Raw genomic sequence first — 14,211 nt, forward strand, 5'->3', positions numbered from 1 at the left:
ATCGACTACTGCCACGAGAACAATACTGTCGTATATTTTATAATTGTAAAACATTGAACCGCGCCATGTGATGGATACTGTGTTATCAGTAGCACCTAACCAGTTCGTGAAGTTCCACAAAGTTCAAACTTTTTTTTCATTCTTGTTAGATAGAAATATATTTTGTGAATCTTTCTTCTGTATACGTCAATCATGTAACTAGCAGAAGTTGTAGTAAAAGCATCACCAGTAACTAGGTAGCGGAGTGTGACAGCTAATCGTTCTTTTGGTTGTATTGACTCACGTCTAGATATTTTTCCAAGCTTGGACTAACTAACCGTAGAATTTTTGTAGTCAAAGAGTTTAGCGTCTCGTACAAAATGATGAAATTTTCCCTGTTTGTTTCCGTTCGTTATATAACTGCCGCATCCAAAATTGAGACCTTCTTATAATAATAATTAAAAACAATTGTCATCGATTAAATGCCGCCATGTTTATTTACAACTTAAATTTCCCGCTCAGTTGTAGGCTTAAAATGTATTGGTCGTTACGATTCCGCTTGTTGCGCTGTGTTTGCTCCGTTGGCTAAGGTCTGGTGGGCTATTGAAGCCAACCTAAAGTCAAAGAAGTCTGCTGAGAACATTGACAAGTGAATAAAATTAATTGTGGCGATTAATTTTTATATTTGCTGTCTTGTCCCGACATATTTCGACTAAAATTGTGGTCATGTATTTCCTCTATTTACCGCATTTAAGTTTGTAATAAATTTAATCAAACTCACAGGGCGGAGGTTATGTGCTATTGTATGCTAAAACCTTTTTCTAAATCAGAAAAAATCTAGAAACAATGAAGAAAGAAACTTTAGCAAACTGTTTTTATTCTTTAACTAGAGATTAGATAAATGATTACCCCAAATTAATTCCTATTATTAATTCCTATTATTATATACCCGTAAGCAAAAACAGCCATTGAATAAATAATCGTATTCCACCCGTATTATTCAATGCTTGTGACGTAACAATAGTTTTGACAAAACATTCGTAAACGCATGTTTTGATTTTATCCTTTCCGCCTCATTAATTTTTATCGTAATTAACTGTGATTGGTTGTTTCTTAGTGGTCCGTGTCGATTTCAACAACATTTCGAAAACATGTCGATTTCACAAAAAAATGTTTCGATCTACACTATAAAATGAAACGAAAACAAAACAAACACAAAACAAAATAAGTAATATTAATTATAACAATCTCTTTTGGGTATATAATAAAACATATATACAACAGGTAAACATAGGTTATTGAGATTTATTAACCCTCGGTGATATTATGCGCGTCGTTGAATATAAATCACCTCGGGTTAATAAATCTCAATAACCTATGTTTACCTATTGTATATCTACTTATTAACCAATAAAAAGCATGCGTTCTCACATTTAAAATTTAATCCCCTTTTATGTCATTAACGTCGCATATCTATTTATTCTCTTACAAACAAACAACGATGTGAAGTCACAGCACACTAAGCTTATTTCATTCAGACAAAGTAAGTAATTTGATTCTGCACAAACAAATGATTATTAAACTCTTTTTAATCCTCAAATTTGCAGACGTTTAGAGTTGTTTTATTAAAATCGATATGATTGATTTGGATTTGCAGATAAAACGCAAGAACGCTTTTAAGCAGTTAAAGTTGACACAGCGTTTGGTATTAATTAAACTGCATTTATGCCGGACGTGTATCAGTAATGACAAAAAATTTATGAAGAATGAAACGGTAAATTCATTGCATGCTTGTATTGCAGTTGTAAATATAGGATTATCAAGATACCTGACCTAATTGTTCGGGGCTTGCAATAATTTGTCGTTGAAAATCACCTATTTTAGTCCTACGTCGTTGTAGACGTAGAAGTAAATGAAGTTTAAGCGTCACTACCAGACATGTTTTTTTTTCTTATTTAGATGACAAATATGGATCAAGATACTACTGAATTGCGTGAAGATAGTACCAAAAATATTTCTCACGATTTTGATTTTTACGCTTTGAAGAAAATTCGCATCAAGCAAAACCGAAGACTTGTTGTTTTTTCGATTGTTTTGATCATTTTGTTGGTTCTGCTGGTTGTTTTTGTGATATTGTACATGAACGCAAAGAAAAGTGCAAGCGATGGCATCAAAGCAAAGCATACAGGTGCTGACGAAATAGATTGAATTGTTAAAAATTGTAATATTAGTCAGATTGCCATTAAACAGTATGAAGTTTTCATGAAAATATAATCACTTCACGATTTTTCTATATAAGAACGTAGTTTATAAGAATATTAAGGCTGGCGTTTTGTCAAAAGTTGAGAACATATTAAGAACGCACTCAGCCTGAATTTCCTTTTGGATTATTAAAAAGAAAATAATGTGAGGCTAGAATTACTAAAAACAGTAAGACAGTCACTTCTTTCCTACTTCGCATGCAGAATATGTCAAATATATATTACAAGGATAACTTCAAGAGCATCTAGTTCTTTCAAGCCGAAAATCATTTTTTACTTTTTCATTTTCAACTTTTCAGAAGAAGACAACTAAGAACATTAGAGGCTGAAAAAATGTTGAAAATAAGCAATCCTGCTTTAGTTGAAATTTTGACGTTCTGATAAAAAAAAGAGGTTTGATTGCCAACCTCGTTCCAAGGGCAACTTTTTTTTTATCAAAAAACAAAAACATTGCTCTGGGAACAAGGTTGGTTAATTGTAGCATTGTGAAAATCTGTAAGATTCGGATTATCTGCCTAATATATACATTGTATTTGTTTTAATATATTACTTTTCTTTAGCAAACGATCCATGTGACTTGATTCAGTGCGCCCCAAATGCTATATGCGTGAAAAACAAATCGCCAAACACAAATTGCATTTGTAAGCAAGGCTTTGTAGGTGATGGTTCTGATAAATGCCGAGGTAAGATTGACGTATCTTCTTATGCCTTGCAAAAGCGGCCTTACAAATTGAAAATTGTACATTAAAAATCATTCCGACGTTAGAGAGATAGGAAATGATTCCTTTGACGTTTAAATATTATTAACTGTGACTTATCCATTATTGAAGAATAGTATTCTGAACTTATTTGTCGTTCAAAGACCTCACATAAGCGTATGTGCAAGTCAATATGGCTTCAGGAAACAATGATACTTATGCTTCTCCTTTTTATATTTAAATCTAAGCGTTAAATTGATGTTTGTGGCACACTTTTCATCATTCCTAAAGTTATTAGTAGGGATAAAACTATTATCACCTCACTGTCTTTCCTGTAGAAATCTCTGATATTTTCATTTAATTTGCTTAGACATAAATTTTGTGGTTAGCTTCAAGCAGCGTACAATTCAAAATATTCCAACATTGCACAACATCACATTTCCTCAAGCTGACTACATTTCCATATGCTTTTGGTATAAATTGCGAGTTTCACCAGGCGGGGGGTATAAAGGAGTCGTATCATACACCATCAGTGGGAAAGAAGACTTTATGGTTTGGTTTCACACTAACACAATGACGGTCATTTCACACAATGTGACAACCCGCTCACCTCGGAAATTTGTAGTAGGAAAGTGGATAAATTTTTGTTGGACCGGTCAATCGGGAAAAACGTGGCAGTTGTACCTTGATGGTAAAGAATTTCACTCCGGACGAATGGAAAAAGGTACATGGAGATTACCAAAAACAAAAGGAAGTTTGTATCTGGGTCAAGACCACGATGATAACGTAATAGACTCGCCTGGACAGATGTTTGAAGGGGAATTGAGTGAATTGTTTATTTATAAAGGAAAGCTAAGCAAGCAAGACGTACTTAATTCATACAATCACAAACCTCGCTTAAATGATGTTATTGTTGGATGGGGCAATTTAAAAACAAAACATCTGGGACACAGATTGTTGAAGAACAATCTCCATTTTATAGTTGTAAAGCGTAACAGTGAGACGCAAGCTTATGTGTGAACATTTTATATTGATAAAATCTTTTCTGTATTTTCAGGCACTTAGAACTTATTAAGTTTTAGTCGTGGGCTAGCACTAACCCCCATTACCACGAGATGTAAAACAAATATTTAAGAAGAGAAAGCACATTTTTTTAACCCATCAGGTATGTGTCTTAAAATGGCTCAGTCAAAAGTTGATCGGGGGACAAAAATGAGCTACCCCTGTAAATTCTGAATTTTTTTTCTGATAAAAATAATACCAAAGATAAAGAAGTGCAACAATGTTACCTACAATATTATGTTAAAAAATCTCCAAATTGCGGGGGTTTTATATTTTTTATTCATTTTCATTAAAAATGCAAAGCTTGAAACGTTTGCATAAAAACTTTTAGAGATATATTTCAAAACTGAACAAAATGTGATGTGCTCACAAAACGCACTGTCATGAAAGTGATAACAGTAATGGACCAAAACAATGGATTTATTCAACATAAAGAACTGGAGCATATGTTAGTAATACAGTATATAGATCTAAAGAAATAAAACAAAATATAAGTAAGGAAGCACAACAATTTCATAACACGCGCTTTATAATAACACAATGCGGTTTTACGAAAAATAATGTAGCCAGAAAAAAGCGAGTGTTTTTTTAAGATTCCGTTGCATGTAATGTACGGTTTGTCAATTGTAAAGTTCCTTGATCATACGAATGTGTGATCAAACCGTAAGGTTTTTTTGTTTTATTTTCAAGTTTTTCTCAAAATTTTTAAGGAAAAATTGTGAGTTATTTTAAGAAGTACAACGTAACTACGAGTTTTTAAGAAAAATATCAAAAAAAAATATGTTACTTTACTTTCATTTGCTTTATTCATCGGGCGGGGTCTGTTTGGATCGTATACTTTCGGGTGTCAAGGTATCTGAGGCTCGGCCCTAGAGACAAAACAAAAATGGCCATCTAATTGAGCATAGTCTCTCTTTCTTATGACTATGAATTGAGGGACCCTCTATAACCGCAGGTTGAATTTTGGATTTTGTTTATTTTAATTTTGTTAATATACTTTTCTCGAACGTTTGTTCTTGTTACTTACTGTACATTTTTCCCGAATATTAACGAAACAAAAGCTTTTCTGTGTTTGTAGCTGGCTAGCTATAGCTGCAATAGTGAATAAAATCCATGAGCTAGCTAGCTAATAATATAGCTAGTTAGTTCTACTAGCTAGTTAGCTAAATGATTTCAGTTAAATCAGAAGACATCAAGCTACACTCAATAACATTTTAAAATATCAAACGATTTTTCTTCCGCCAGCTCTAAATATAGCTAATGGCTGGCTTAGCAAGTTTCACACACGTATAAAAAACGACGCAAAGCTATACTCCCGGTACATGGATGATATCCTGAGAGATATCAATAGAGAACAAATTAATGACAAACTTATGGAAATAAACAACTTCCATCCCAACCTAAAGTTTACCGTGAAAAGAGAACAAAAAGGCAGTATTCCATTTCTGGACATGCGAATCATACAGAGGCGAGAATTTAACATCAACGTGGTATAGGAAAGCTAGTGACACAGGATTAACAATGAACTTCCATTCGCTAGCATCCATAAAGTATAAAAGTTCCGTAGTAACCGGTCTGGTGTATAGGATTCATTACGCATGTAGTACCTGGGAGAATTTTCATCAAAGTCTCCTGGACGCAAAATCTCTCCTTGAGAATAACCAGTACCCTCCATCGTTTTACGAAGAAATTATCGAGAAAACCCTGGAAAAGATATACCGACCGAAATCACCTACGGTAGAAGAAAGTAACGACGATGAAGCAGAGAGAAAACTTGTTTTCCTTCAATATCGAGGGAAGGTGATGGAGAAATTTGAACGCTCGTTAAAACGCATCAATGCAAAATTGTCTCTACAATTAAGAAAATAAAATCAGTTCTACCATCATTGAAAGCACCTGTGGCGAAGCCTATGCAAAGCGGTTTAGTGTACAAAATAACGTGTTCACGATGTCTATTGTGTTATGTGGGGCAGACTACCCGACATCTTCTAACCCGTATCAAAGAGCATAAATATATTGCTGTGGGACGTCATTTCAAGACATGTAATGTGGAGCTATCAATCAATCATGCAGAAATAATGGCAAAATCGATTAAGTCGGAATATCATTTAATGACACTGGAGGCACTTTTCATTCGGGAAATAAAGCCTAAAATAAACACAAAGGACGAGTTTAAAAGCCGTGAATTAGTAATAAAAGTTTAATTATGACTTATCCCTTATGGGAGTTTTAATCATTTATATAATACCTTTTAACTCGTGTATAGTGTATGTAGGTAGATGTTGATATGTGATGTGAATACTTTTTATTTACCAGTTTTACTGTTTATATACTTTTACTTATAGCCTGATGATGAAGTAATACTTCGAAATATATTGCTAAAATAAACATATTACATTGTTGTCTTGCATACTATGTTGACTAAAATTGCACAATGTTTTTACGAAATAAGATTTTTTTTCTATTCACTAAATCCTAGCATCTTTTTTCCTGTCACACAAATACACGGGAGCCAAAGAGCTTTACTGCTGAAAAGTAAACAAGTATATAGCTATATATTAAAGTAGCTTTAAGGACTAAAACAGGTAACCACCAGTCTTCACAGAATGATTATGGATTCAGCAGCAAACAAGTCTATATAGAACTACCAGAGAACCAACTGCGAACGAACAGAACAACAGAGACAGAGATGGGGTTGTTTGATTAAAAACATAGAGTACCCAAATTGAGGTACTGTTAAGGGTAGTAGTTTTATTGTAGTAACTATGTGCTCTTCTTTTTCGTTGACAAATTATACAGATGGAAACCGTTACAATAGATTCGAACTGAATAGTTTCTATTAGCGATAATTTCATACATAAATAACTTAAAAAAAGCTCCCTTCCCTACCTACTGGTTATACTGTTCTCTTGTCAATGACCAAATAACATAGAATCGAGGCTAGTAATAATCTTTAAATGTAGATATACATATAACTTAGAAAGAAGGCTTTCCCCGATAAGGTTCTTATGTCAAATTTATAATCGAGGCTAGTAATAATCTTTAAATGTAGATATATATATATATAACTTAGAAAGACGGCTTTCCCCGACAAGATTCTTATGTCAAGTTTATTTCTTATAAAGTTGTCTTTACAATGATTAAATTACATGAAAACGAGGCCAAAGCTGTGTAAGAGTATCACTACCACCACATATATACAATGTCAGTCAAACCTTTTAGCTATAAAAGACTGGTACAACATTGCCCATCTTTTAAGTGAGTAAGTGCAGTAGAGTGCCTGCCGAACATGATAGTCCTAATTTTGTGGTGCTAAACAGGAAGGATAAGCCCACACCTCAGTCTTACATACACTGGCCAGGGTGTAATCTTGCTCACTGAAAGAAATCGCTGTACATGCTTTTTTATAAGAACCAATAAAAACTTACCTGAATAAAATAAGATCTTTTTGCCTTTTTTGTTCTATTTTAGTTTTTAATAATTAGAAAACTTCAGAATTTAGCTTCATTGTTTTTTTATTTATTGTATCAAATTTCTTCTGCATAATCTGAAATTCAAGTATTTATCTGTGAAATTTGGGTGTCTTTGTATGTTTTCTTACATTGTATGTAAGAAAACAAATGCAAGTAAAAACATTTAGTGGTGGTTTGAACAAGAATTTATATTAAAAGTGACCACTAGGCTCCCAGTGGTTTAGCAGGTCTCTTTCTCTCCATAGACTCCATTCTTTAAAAAATAGTGTTTTATTGAAAGAAAAATGAAAATTTTGACTTGTTGATCTTGCATTGTTAAAATTTTGTTGTCATAGATATTTAATTCTCATCAATTCTAATTCTCATATTTCTCTATTTAATTCTAGAAGATAAAAAACATCCTATATAATAATACGAAGCTTCCGTGTGTCTTTGTGTGACTTGTGTGGATGATATTCTTTACGATTTTCTTTGATAAAGTCTATAAAACATCAGCTATCAAATTGTCCTGTAATTTACCAAACTTTAACGTTGAAATAATATAAATGAAATATAAATAAAAATATAATATATTTTCTTTGATAAAGTCTATAAAACATCAACTATCAAATTGTCCTGTAATTTACCAAACTTTGACGTTGAAATAATATAAACGTCAAAGGAAAGTATATTAACGTTAGTGAAGCCATTACAGTGCACCTAAAACTTTGAGGTCAAATAACTTGGAAACGAGGTGATGACGTCAAAAGCACATGATCATATTAATTTTCTTGATCAGCAGCTCAAACTGTACACAATAGAGGCAACGTCAAAACAAGTTCTAAATTATTTTTTGAGGATGAGTTGCTGACGTCATCAAAATTCAACTGACCCTTTTTTAACTTTAATTCTGCCCTAGTGGATTTTTCCATGGGCTTTATTGACTAGTTATATATATAATAATATAATATAATAATGTATATATATCATTATATAAATATTTTGCCACCGCTTCCTTTGTAGAGTAAGAAATAAACTCTGCGCCTCGTTTGAAATGATTCTGCATTGTTCTTCTCCATCGATGCCTCTCCCCAGAGGAATTTATTTTTAAAAAAGGGTAACTGAAGTATAAAATGATGTTGGACTTATATTATAGAGTTAAAAAGTTAGTTAACAAGTCTTTTCTTTTCGTTCTCAAGATATTTGCATTTAAAGAATTTCAGAATTAATTATGCTGCATAAATCAAGATGTTATATTTAAGTAAGCAAATTTTGACATTTTCTGTAATCAGTAATTTTAGTGCATTCAAACTTTATCCATGCTTAGATATTATATAAAGGTGCGTTGATTAACATGAAAATTTTCATCAAAATGACGCTCGTTCACTTGTCCTAGGCCTCTTAAATGTTTTTTAGTGACTCAATAGCTTAGGATAATCTATGCTAGTAAGTAATTATATGGCCTGCTCATTTTGTGACTCCACTGATGGTTGAATGTCAGTTATATATTCGTTCTGTATAGATTGATAGTTCACCTCAGATTGGACATAAAAGGCACCATGTAAATGTATATATTATATAACATTCCAGTTTTACTATAAAAGTTGCAAACCATGTCATTATTTGGCAGCAGTAGTACTTTTGGTGGTTTTGGTGCAGCATCAGCAACAACTCAGTCAACAAATAAAGACATCGAAGTTGCACAACCTCCATCAGATACTATCAGCTGTCTTCGATTTAGTCCAACAGCAAACTTTCTTGTAGCTTCTTCTTGGGATAACAATGTATGTTTTTTCAATTATATACCATTATTGTTTACATAATTTTGAAAACAACAATTAAAATCAATCAATAAGGTTTATGGATATATACTCAATTATCGGGCGATGAAGGTGACAAAAAAGTTAGCTGACAGTTGTTGAATTATTTATTTTCAAAATCAATATGAAATTATGGGTTTTTTTTAAATATTTACTAAAAATTATAATCATAATGCTAAGCATAATGTTGAGGTTGAAATTATGAGTTATTTTCTTTTTTCCTGAATTTTTAGTCGCCAAAAAAAATTGTTTTATTTAAAGTAGTAAATTTCCTCCCCAGAAGAGGTTTGTAAAAAAAGCTTTTACCCTATTTACATACTTTTTTGCAACCTACCCTGAGTATTCAAAGCACGTTAAACGAATAGTGACTTTTTTTGGTTAAAACATTGTATTAGAGAAATAAGATATTTTAACCATGCGGTATTTGAACTAAAAAATAAAATTTTTTAAACATACCCAAGCCTGATTTCAAGTTCTCCTGTGCTTAAAAATATCGGGTTTAAAAATAGCATTTCTAATATAGCTATAATCTATGTTGCAAAGGTTTTTTACACACCACACAAGAACTATGAGTCTGTCATGTTGCCTATAGGTTATTTTTCTGGAATGCATTCTATTGTTTTAATCTGCTTTCTCCTATAGTTTTACACATTCTATTTTAGATACGATGCTGGGAAGTTCAGGGAAATGGCACAACAGTTGCAAAAGCTGAACAATCTCATTCGAAGCCAATTTTGTCTTGTTGTTGGCACACTGTGAGTTTTAACGTTTTTTTAATAGCACAGCTTCTTTTTTTATTTTAACCACAGGTGCTAACAGCGAAATTAGCTAAAAAGTTGCTAATATTCTAATTTTACAAAATTTTGGCATCAAACAACAAAACAGGGATAAAGATGAATATCCTAGCTTTGTTCTTGCTATTTTTTAAGCTTTAATATTATTGTATATTATATTGTATTAGAAAAAACAACGAATTATATGTTTCTTGTTAGATTAATTAAGTTTGGCCTCGTTTTTCAACTTTCAATTTTTTTAAAGTGTTGGTTAAAGGTTAATTAGTTTCTAACCTCACTCCCAGTTTCAGTTCAACTTGGTTGCTTTTATAAAAAACGTATATATATATATTAGTTTGTAATATATTAGGATATTAATTTGTCTCTAGCTTCAAATTAGAAGCTACAATCCCCCACAAAAATTATGAGACAAAATGATTTTTTTGCAAATTTTTTTCCCCCCTCCCCCAATTCAAGGTTGAGGGTAGTAGCTGCCTGTGCTGAGCGGGTCTCCAGTAAGGCAACATTGATACAAGGGGGAGGGGATGGAGAACCTTTATTTTGACTTATTTTTGGAGTTGTCTCAACATATTTTGCGTAGGGTTGTAGGGACAAATTATCATGCTTGACCTTTGAAATTTTAGGATGGAAGCAAGGTTTTTACAGCTGGTGCAGACAATCAAGCAAAAGTTTGGGATCTGGCATCAAATCAATCTGTTGTTTGTGCACAGGTTTTTTAAAAGTTCATAGCATACGTGCTAGCATTATGCTTATTTTTATATCAGATTTAGTCTCTCTATAGTATCTCTTCGTCCAGAACTAAAGTCAGGGAAACCTTTGTTTTATAAAAAGTAAACAATGTTTTGTCCCATTAAGGAATTAAATAAAAACTTTGGCTTTGTTTACATATTTTTATCCAAAAAATGAAATTTTTTTCCAACATAACAAGTATTTCAAATTTTCATATCCTTAACAAAAACATTTAGAAATGAACTGGTCTTTTCTTATATCCACTAACACAAACTTTAAGTCGGTGTGCCAATCTAAAACTTCAACTCATTCTACATAGAGCAAGTGTATTGACACAATCATAACGATATGCTCGTTAAAGGGAAAAAATTTGACCAAAAATGCTTGTGATCATGCATAACAGATGATCAATATTTCGTGGCCTAAGCAGCACCGAATGTTTCGTGATAAACTGGAAATAAAAATAAAAGCAAAGAGGTGTGAAGTAATGAGAATTGAATTTAAGCTTTACCACTTTAATAATTTCTGTGTAGCATGATGCACCAATCAAGACAGTACACTGGATTCAAGCCCCCAGCTATCAATGCTTAATGACTGGTAGCTGGGATAAAACGTTAAAATTCTGGGACACGCGGCAAGCAAATCCAATTCTATCAATGAATACAATAGAAAAGGTGTATTGTGCTGATGTAATGTATCCAATGGCTGTTGTATCTACTGCTCAAAGAGGGATTTTAGTATACACGCTAACTGATCAACCACGGGAATATAAAGTTAGTTTCGTTGTTGCATTGTTGTTTTGATGATGAATTTCCCCGATAATAATCACATTCCTCTTATGTGCTTTTTCTCTTTAGAAAATTGATTCTCCACTTAAATATCAGGTTAGTGTTAGAAAATTAGGAAAAACCCAAACGTAGTTATCCAGTTTTTCTATTGATCTGTTTACGTTGAATGCAACATAAATCTTCTTGCTTGATTATTTTTTTTGCGAAATTATCCTTGTTATCAGCATCGATGTGTGTCAATATGTAAAGACAAGAAGGGCACACCCAACGGATTTGCTCTGGGTTCAGTTGAGGGGAGAGTTGCGATGCAGTACATTAATCCTGCAGATCCGTAAGTGAACTGTTTCTGCGGTTTTGTTTTCTATTTAGTTTTTTCTTATTATTTTCTCTACGTATTTTTTTTTTTTTTTTTTTTTGCCTGCGTTTTTAAAACAATATCTTACCTTGCTAATTTGACATTGTGTAATTTCTTTTCGGGTTCTCAGAGACAACTTATACTTTATCAAACACTTTTTTTGCTGATTTTAAAAGGAATGATTATGTAGGCTGAATATAAGATTAAAATTTAACATTTATTCGAACAGTGTGGGTAAACACTATTAATTCTAACAGGGTTTTTGATAATCTTAAAAAAAAATTTAACTTTCTGTGAAGTAAAAGTTTAAAGTGGTTTATCAGCAACTTAAGTTTATATGAAACACCTATTAAACATGTTGGGGATGTTTGCTACGTTTTCTAGACTGCGAAATAATATTATATAATTTAAAAGTACATGTTTTCTCACGGACAAATTTTCCTAATTTTCCTGAATAGTGTTAAATTTCAAAAGGTACAGGCATAATTATTAAAACTTAACAATGAATCCATTCACTCGAGAACTTAAAACGGTGTCTCGGTTTTGTGTTTAAAAGTCTACTTTCAAATTTATATGGAATAGGTGCCTTCCTGCTTCTCCATTGTACTTTTAAGTTTTACACTGTGATATTATCATAACAATTTATTTTTATGAAGGAAACACACCGTTGGAGAGCTCAGTAACATTAATATTTAAGTTTTGTCTCGATATTAATAAATGCTTGCACCTTTTATCCTAAAACGTAGCGGTGTATCGAGCAAAAATTGTTTTCGAGAAATCAAAATTTAAAATTTTTTAAAAAATTAAATTTTATTGAAAAGAGCTTAGAAAAAATATAATTTAGGGGTTTTTCATAATTTTCTGTATTTTGTACATTTTAAGTTGAACATCGTTAATTATAAGCTTTCCAATGATGTAAAAATCAAAAATTTAACAAAAACAACAATTCGGGTGTTTTGTTTTATCCTTATTTAATACTAGGTCTAAAGTTGAACTATTTATACAGTAGTCTACTATTTATGTTATTTATGTTTAGAAAAGAGAATTTTACTTTCAAATGCCACAGATCTGATGTGACGGGTGCTGGACAAACTCAGGATATATTCGCGGTATGTACTTTCGAATAAGAAGCTGTTTATATGCAGACGAGCTGGTTTTTCCATTGTGTTTATTTGCAAGAAAAACTTATCCCGGTTGGGCGGGCTGGCTCTAAATTATAAACACGTTCAACAATGCTGAACAAAAAATATAATTATCATAACAAAAGAAATTGATTACATCAACATAGAAACAAAAGAAACATCTCACATAAGCGGGTTAACTCACTAGAATTTGTTTACCTTAGAAAAATCAATCCCGCCTTACCGGGATCTCGGCAAGGCTGGATTGCTGTTCATATAAACACATTTTATTTTTAATAAAGGTTGAAAAGAGTAGCTGAGATCTCGCCTTGCCGAGCCAGCACAGTCAACCAGGCCAGGTCGCCTCGAATAAACGCCTAAAATTGCCAATGTTATAAACGAATCTCTAGGTAAATGATATTGCATTTCACCCTCAACATGGTACCTTAGCTACGGCTGGTTCTGATGGGAAATATAGCTTTTGGGATAAAGATGCGAGGACTAAGCTAAAGGTACTGTCTTTAATAATGTTTTTCTAAATAATAAACCGTGGGTAAGTTTTGTTTGCTTATTTATTGTTTTGTTTAGACGTCTGACGCGTGTACCCAACCCATCACTGCATGTTGCTTTAATGCGGAGGGAAGCATATTTGCATATTCCATTGGTTATGATTGGACAAAGGTTAAAACTTTATAGATTATTTTTTGTGTTACGTCAACGTTGTTCATGTTATTGTTGTTCTTCTTATTGTTGTTGTTTTATTATTGTTGTTGTTGTTGTCATTGTTGTTCTTCTTATTGTTGTTGTTTTATTATTGTTGTTGTTGTTGTCATTGTTGCTGTTACTGTTGTTTTATTGTTGTTATTGTTATTGTTGTTTTTGCTGTTGCTGTTGTTGACTTCAGCAATTGTTACTTAATAATTATGATAATTCTTTTAGGGTCACGAATATTACAATACGAATGTAAAACCTGCAATATATTTACGAAGCTGCGCAGATGAATTAAAGCCGAGAACTAAAAAATAGAGCGACCTTTACATGGGGAAATTAAAGAAAGGACCAGGAGAGAACTGAAGAAAAACTAGACAATCACGATGCTTTGTACATATTATTTTTACAAAATGTTACGTTTATATATCGTCGTTTTTCTGC

General features: G+C 32.4%; 2 protein-coding genes across 3 annotated transcripts; both read left to right on the forward strand.

Moving 5' to 3' along the window:
• Positions 1-1,383: 1,383 nt before the first annotated feature.
• Positions 1,384-4,102, forward strand: LOC130656052 (uncharacterized). 2 transcript variants are annotated; one of them, XM_057458891.1, is made up of 4 exons: positions 1,384-1,522; positions 1,939-2,167; positions 2,801-2,923; positions 3,309-4,102. In XM_057458891.1, exons 2-4 carry the CDS (start codon positions 1,939-1,941, stop codon positions 3,956-3,958), a joined length of 1,002 nt encoding a protein of 333 aa, XP_057314874.1. In that variant the 5' UTR covers positions 1,384-1,522; the 3' UTR covers positions 3,959-4,102. The 2 variants fall into 2 exon arrangements, with proteins under 2 accessions (XP_057314874.1, XP_057314873.1); XM_057458890.1 differs by lacking the exon at positions 1,384-1,522 and adding an exon at positions 1,580-1,753.
• A 4,553-nt stretch (positions 4,103-8,655) lies between these two features.
• On the forward strand, positions 8,656-14,194 carry LOC130656054 (mRNA export factor-like). Its single transcript, XM_057458892.1, has 10 exons — positions 8,656-9,236; positions 9,935-10,027; positions 10,690-10,776; positions 11,329-11,568; positions 11,653-11,679; positions 11,808-11,914; positions 12,975-13,047; positions 13,470-13,571; positions 13,648-13,740; positions 13,999-14,194. The coding sequence occupies exons 1-10, from the start codon at positions 9,066-9,068 to the stop codon at positions 14,083-14,085; spliced, it is 1,080 nt and encodes a 359-aa protein (XP_057314875.1). The 5' UTR covers positions 8,656-9,065; the 3' UTR covers positions 14,086-14,194.
• Positions 14,195-14,211: the final 17 nt, after the last annotated feature.

This window comes from Hydractinia symbiolongicarpus, chromosome 8, assembly GCF_029227915.1.
Source record: "Hydractinia symbiolongicarpus strain clone_291-10 chromosome 8, HSymV2.1, whole genome shotgun sequence".
Taxonomy (NCBI): domain Eukaryota; kingdom Metazoa; phylum Cnidaria; class Hydrozoa; order Anthoathecata; family Hydractiniidae; genus Hydractinia; species Hydractinia symbiolongicarpus.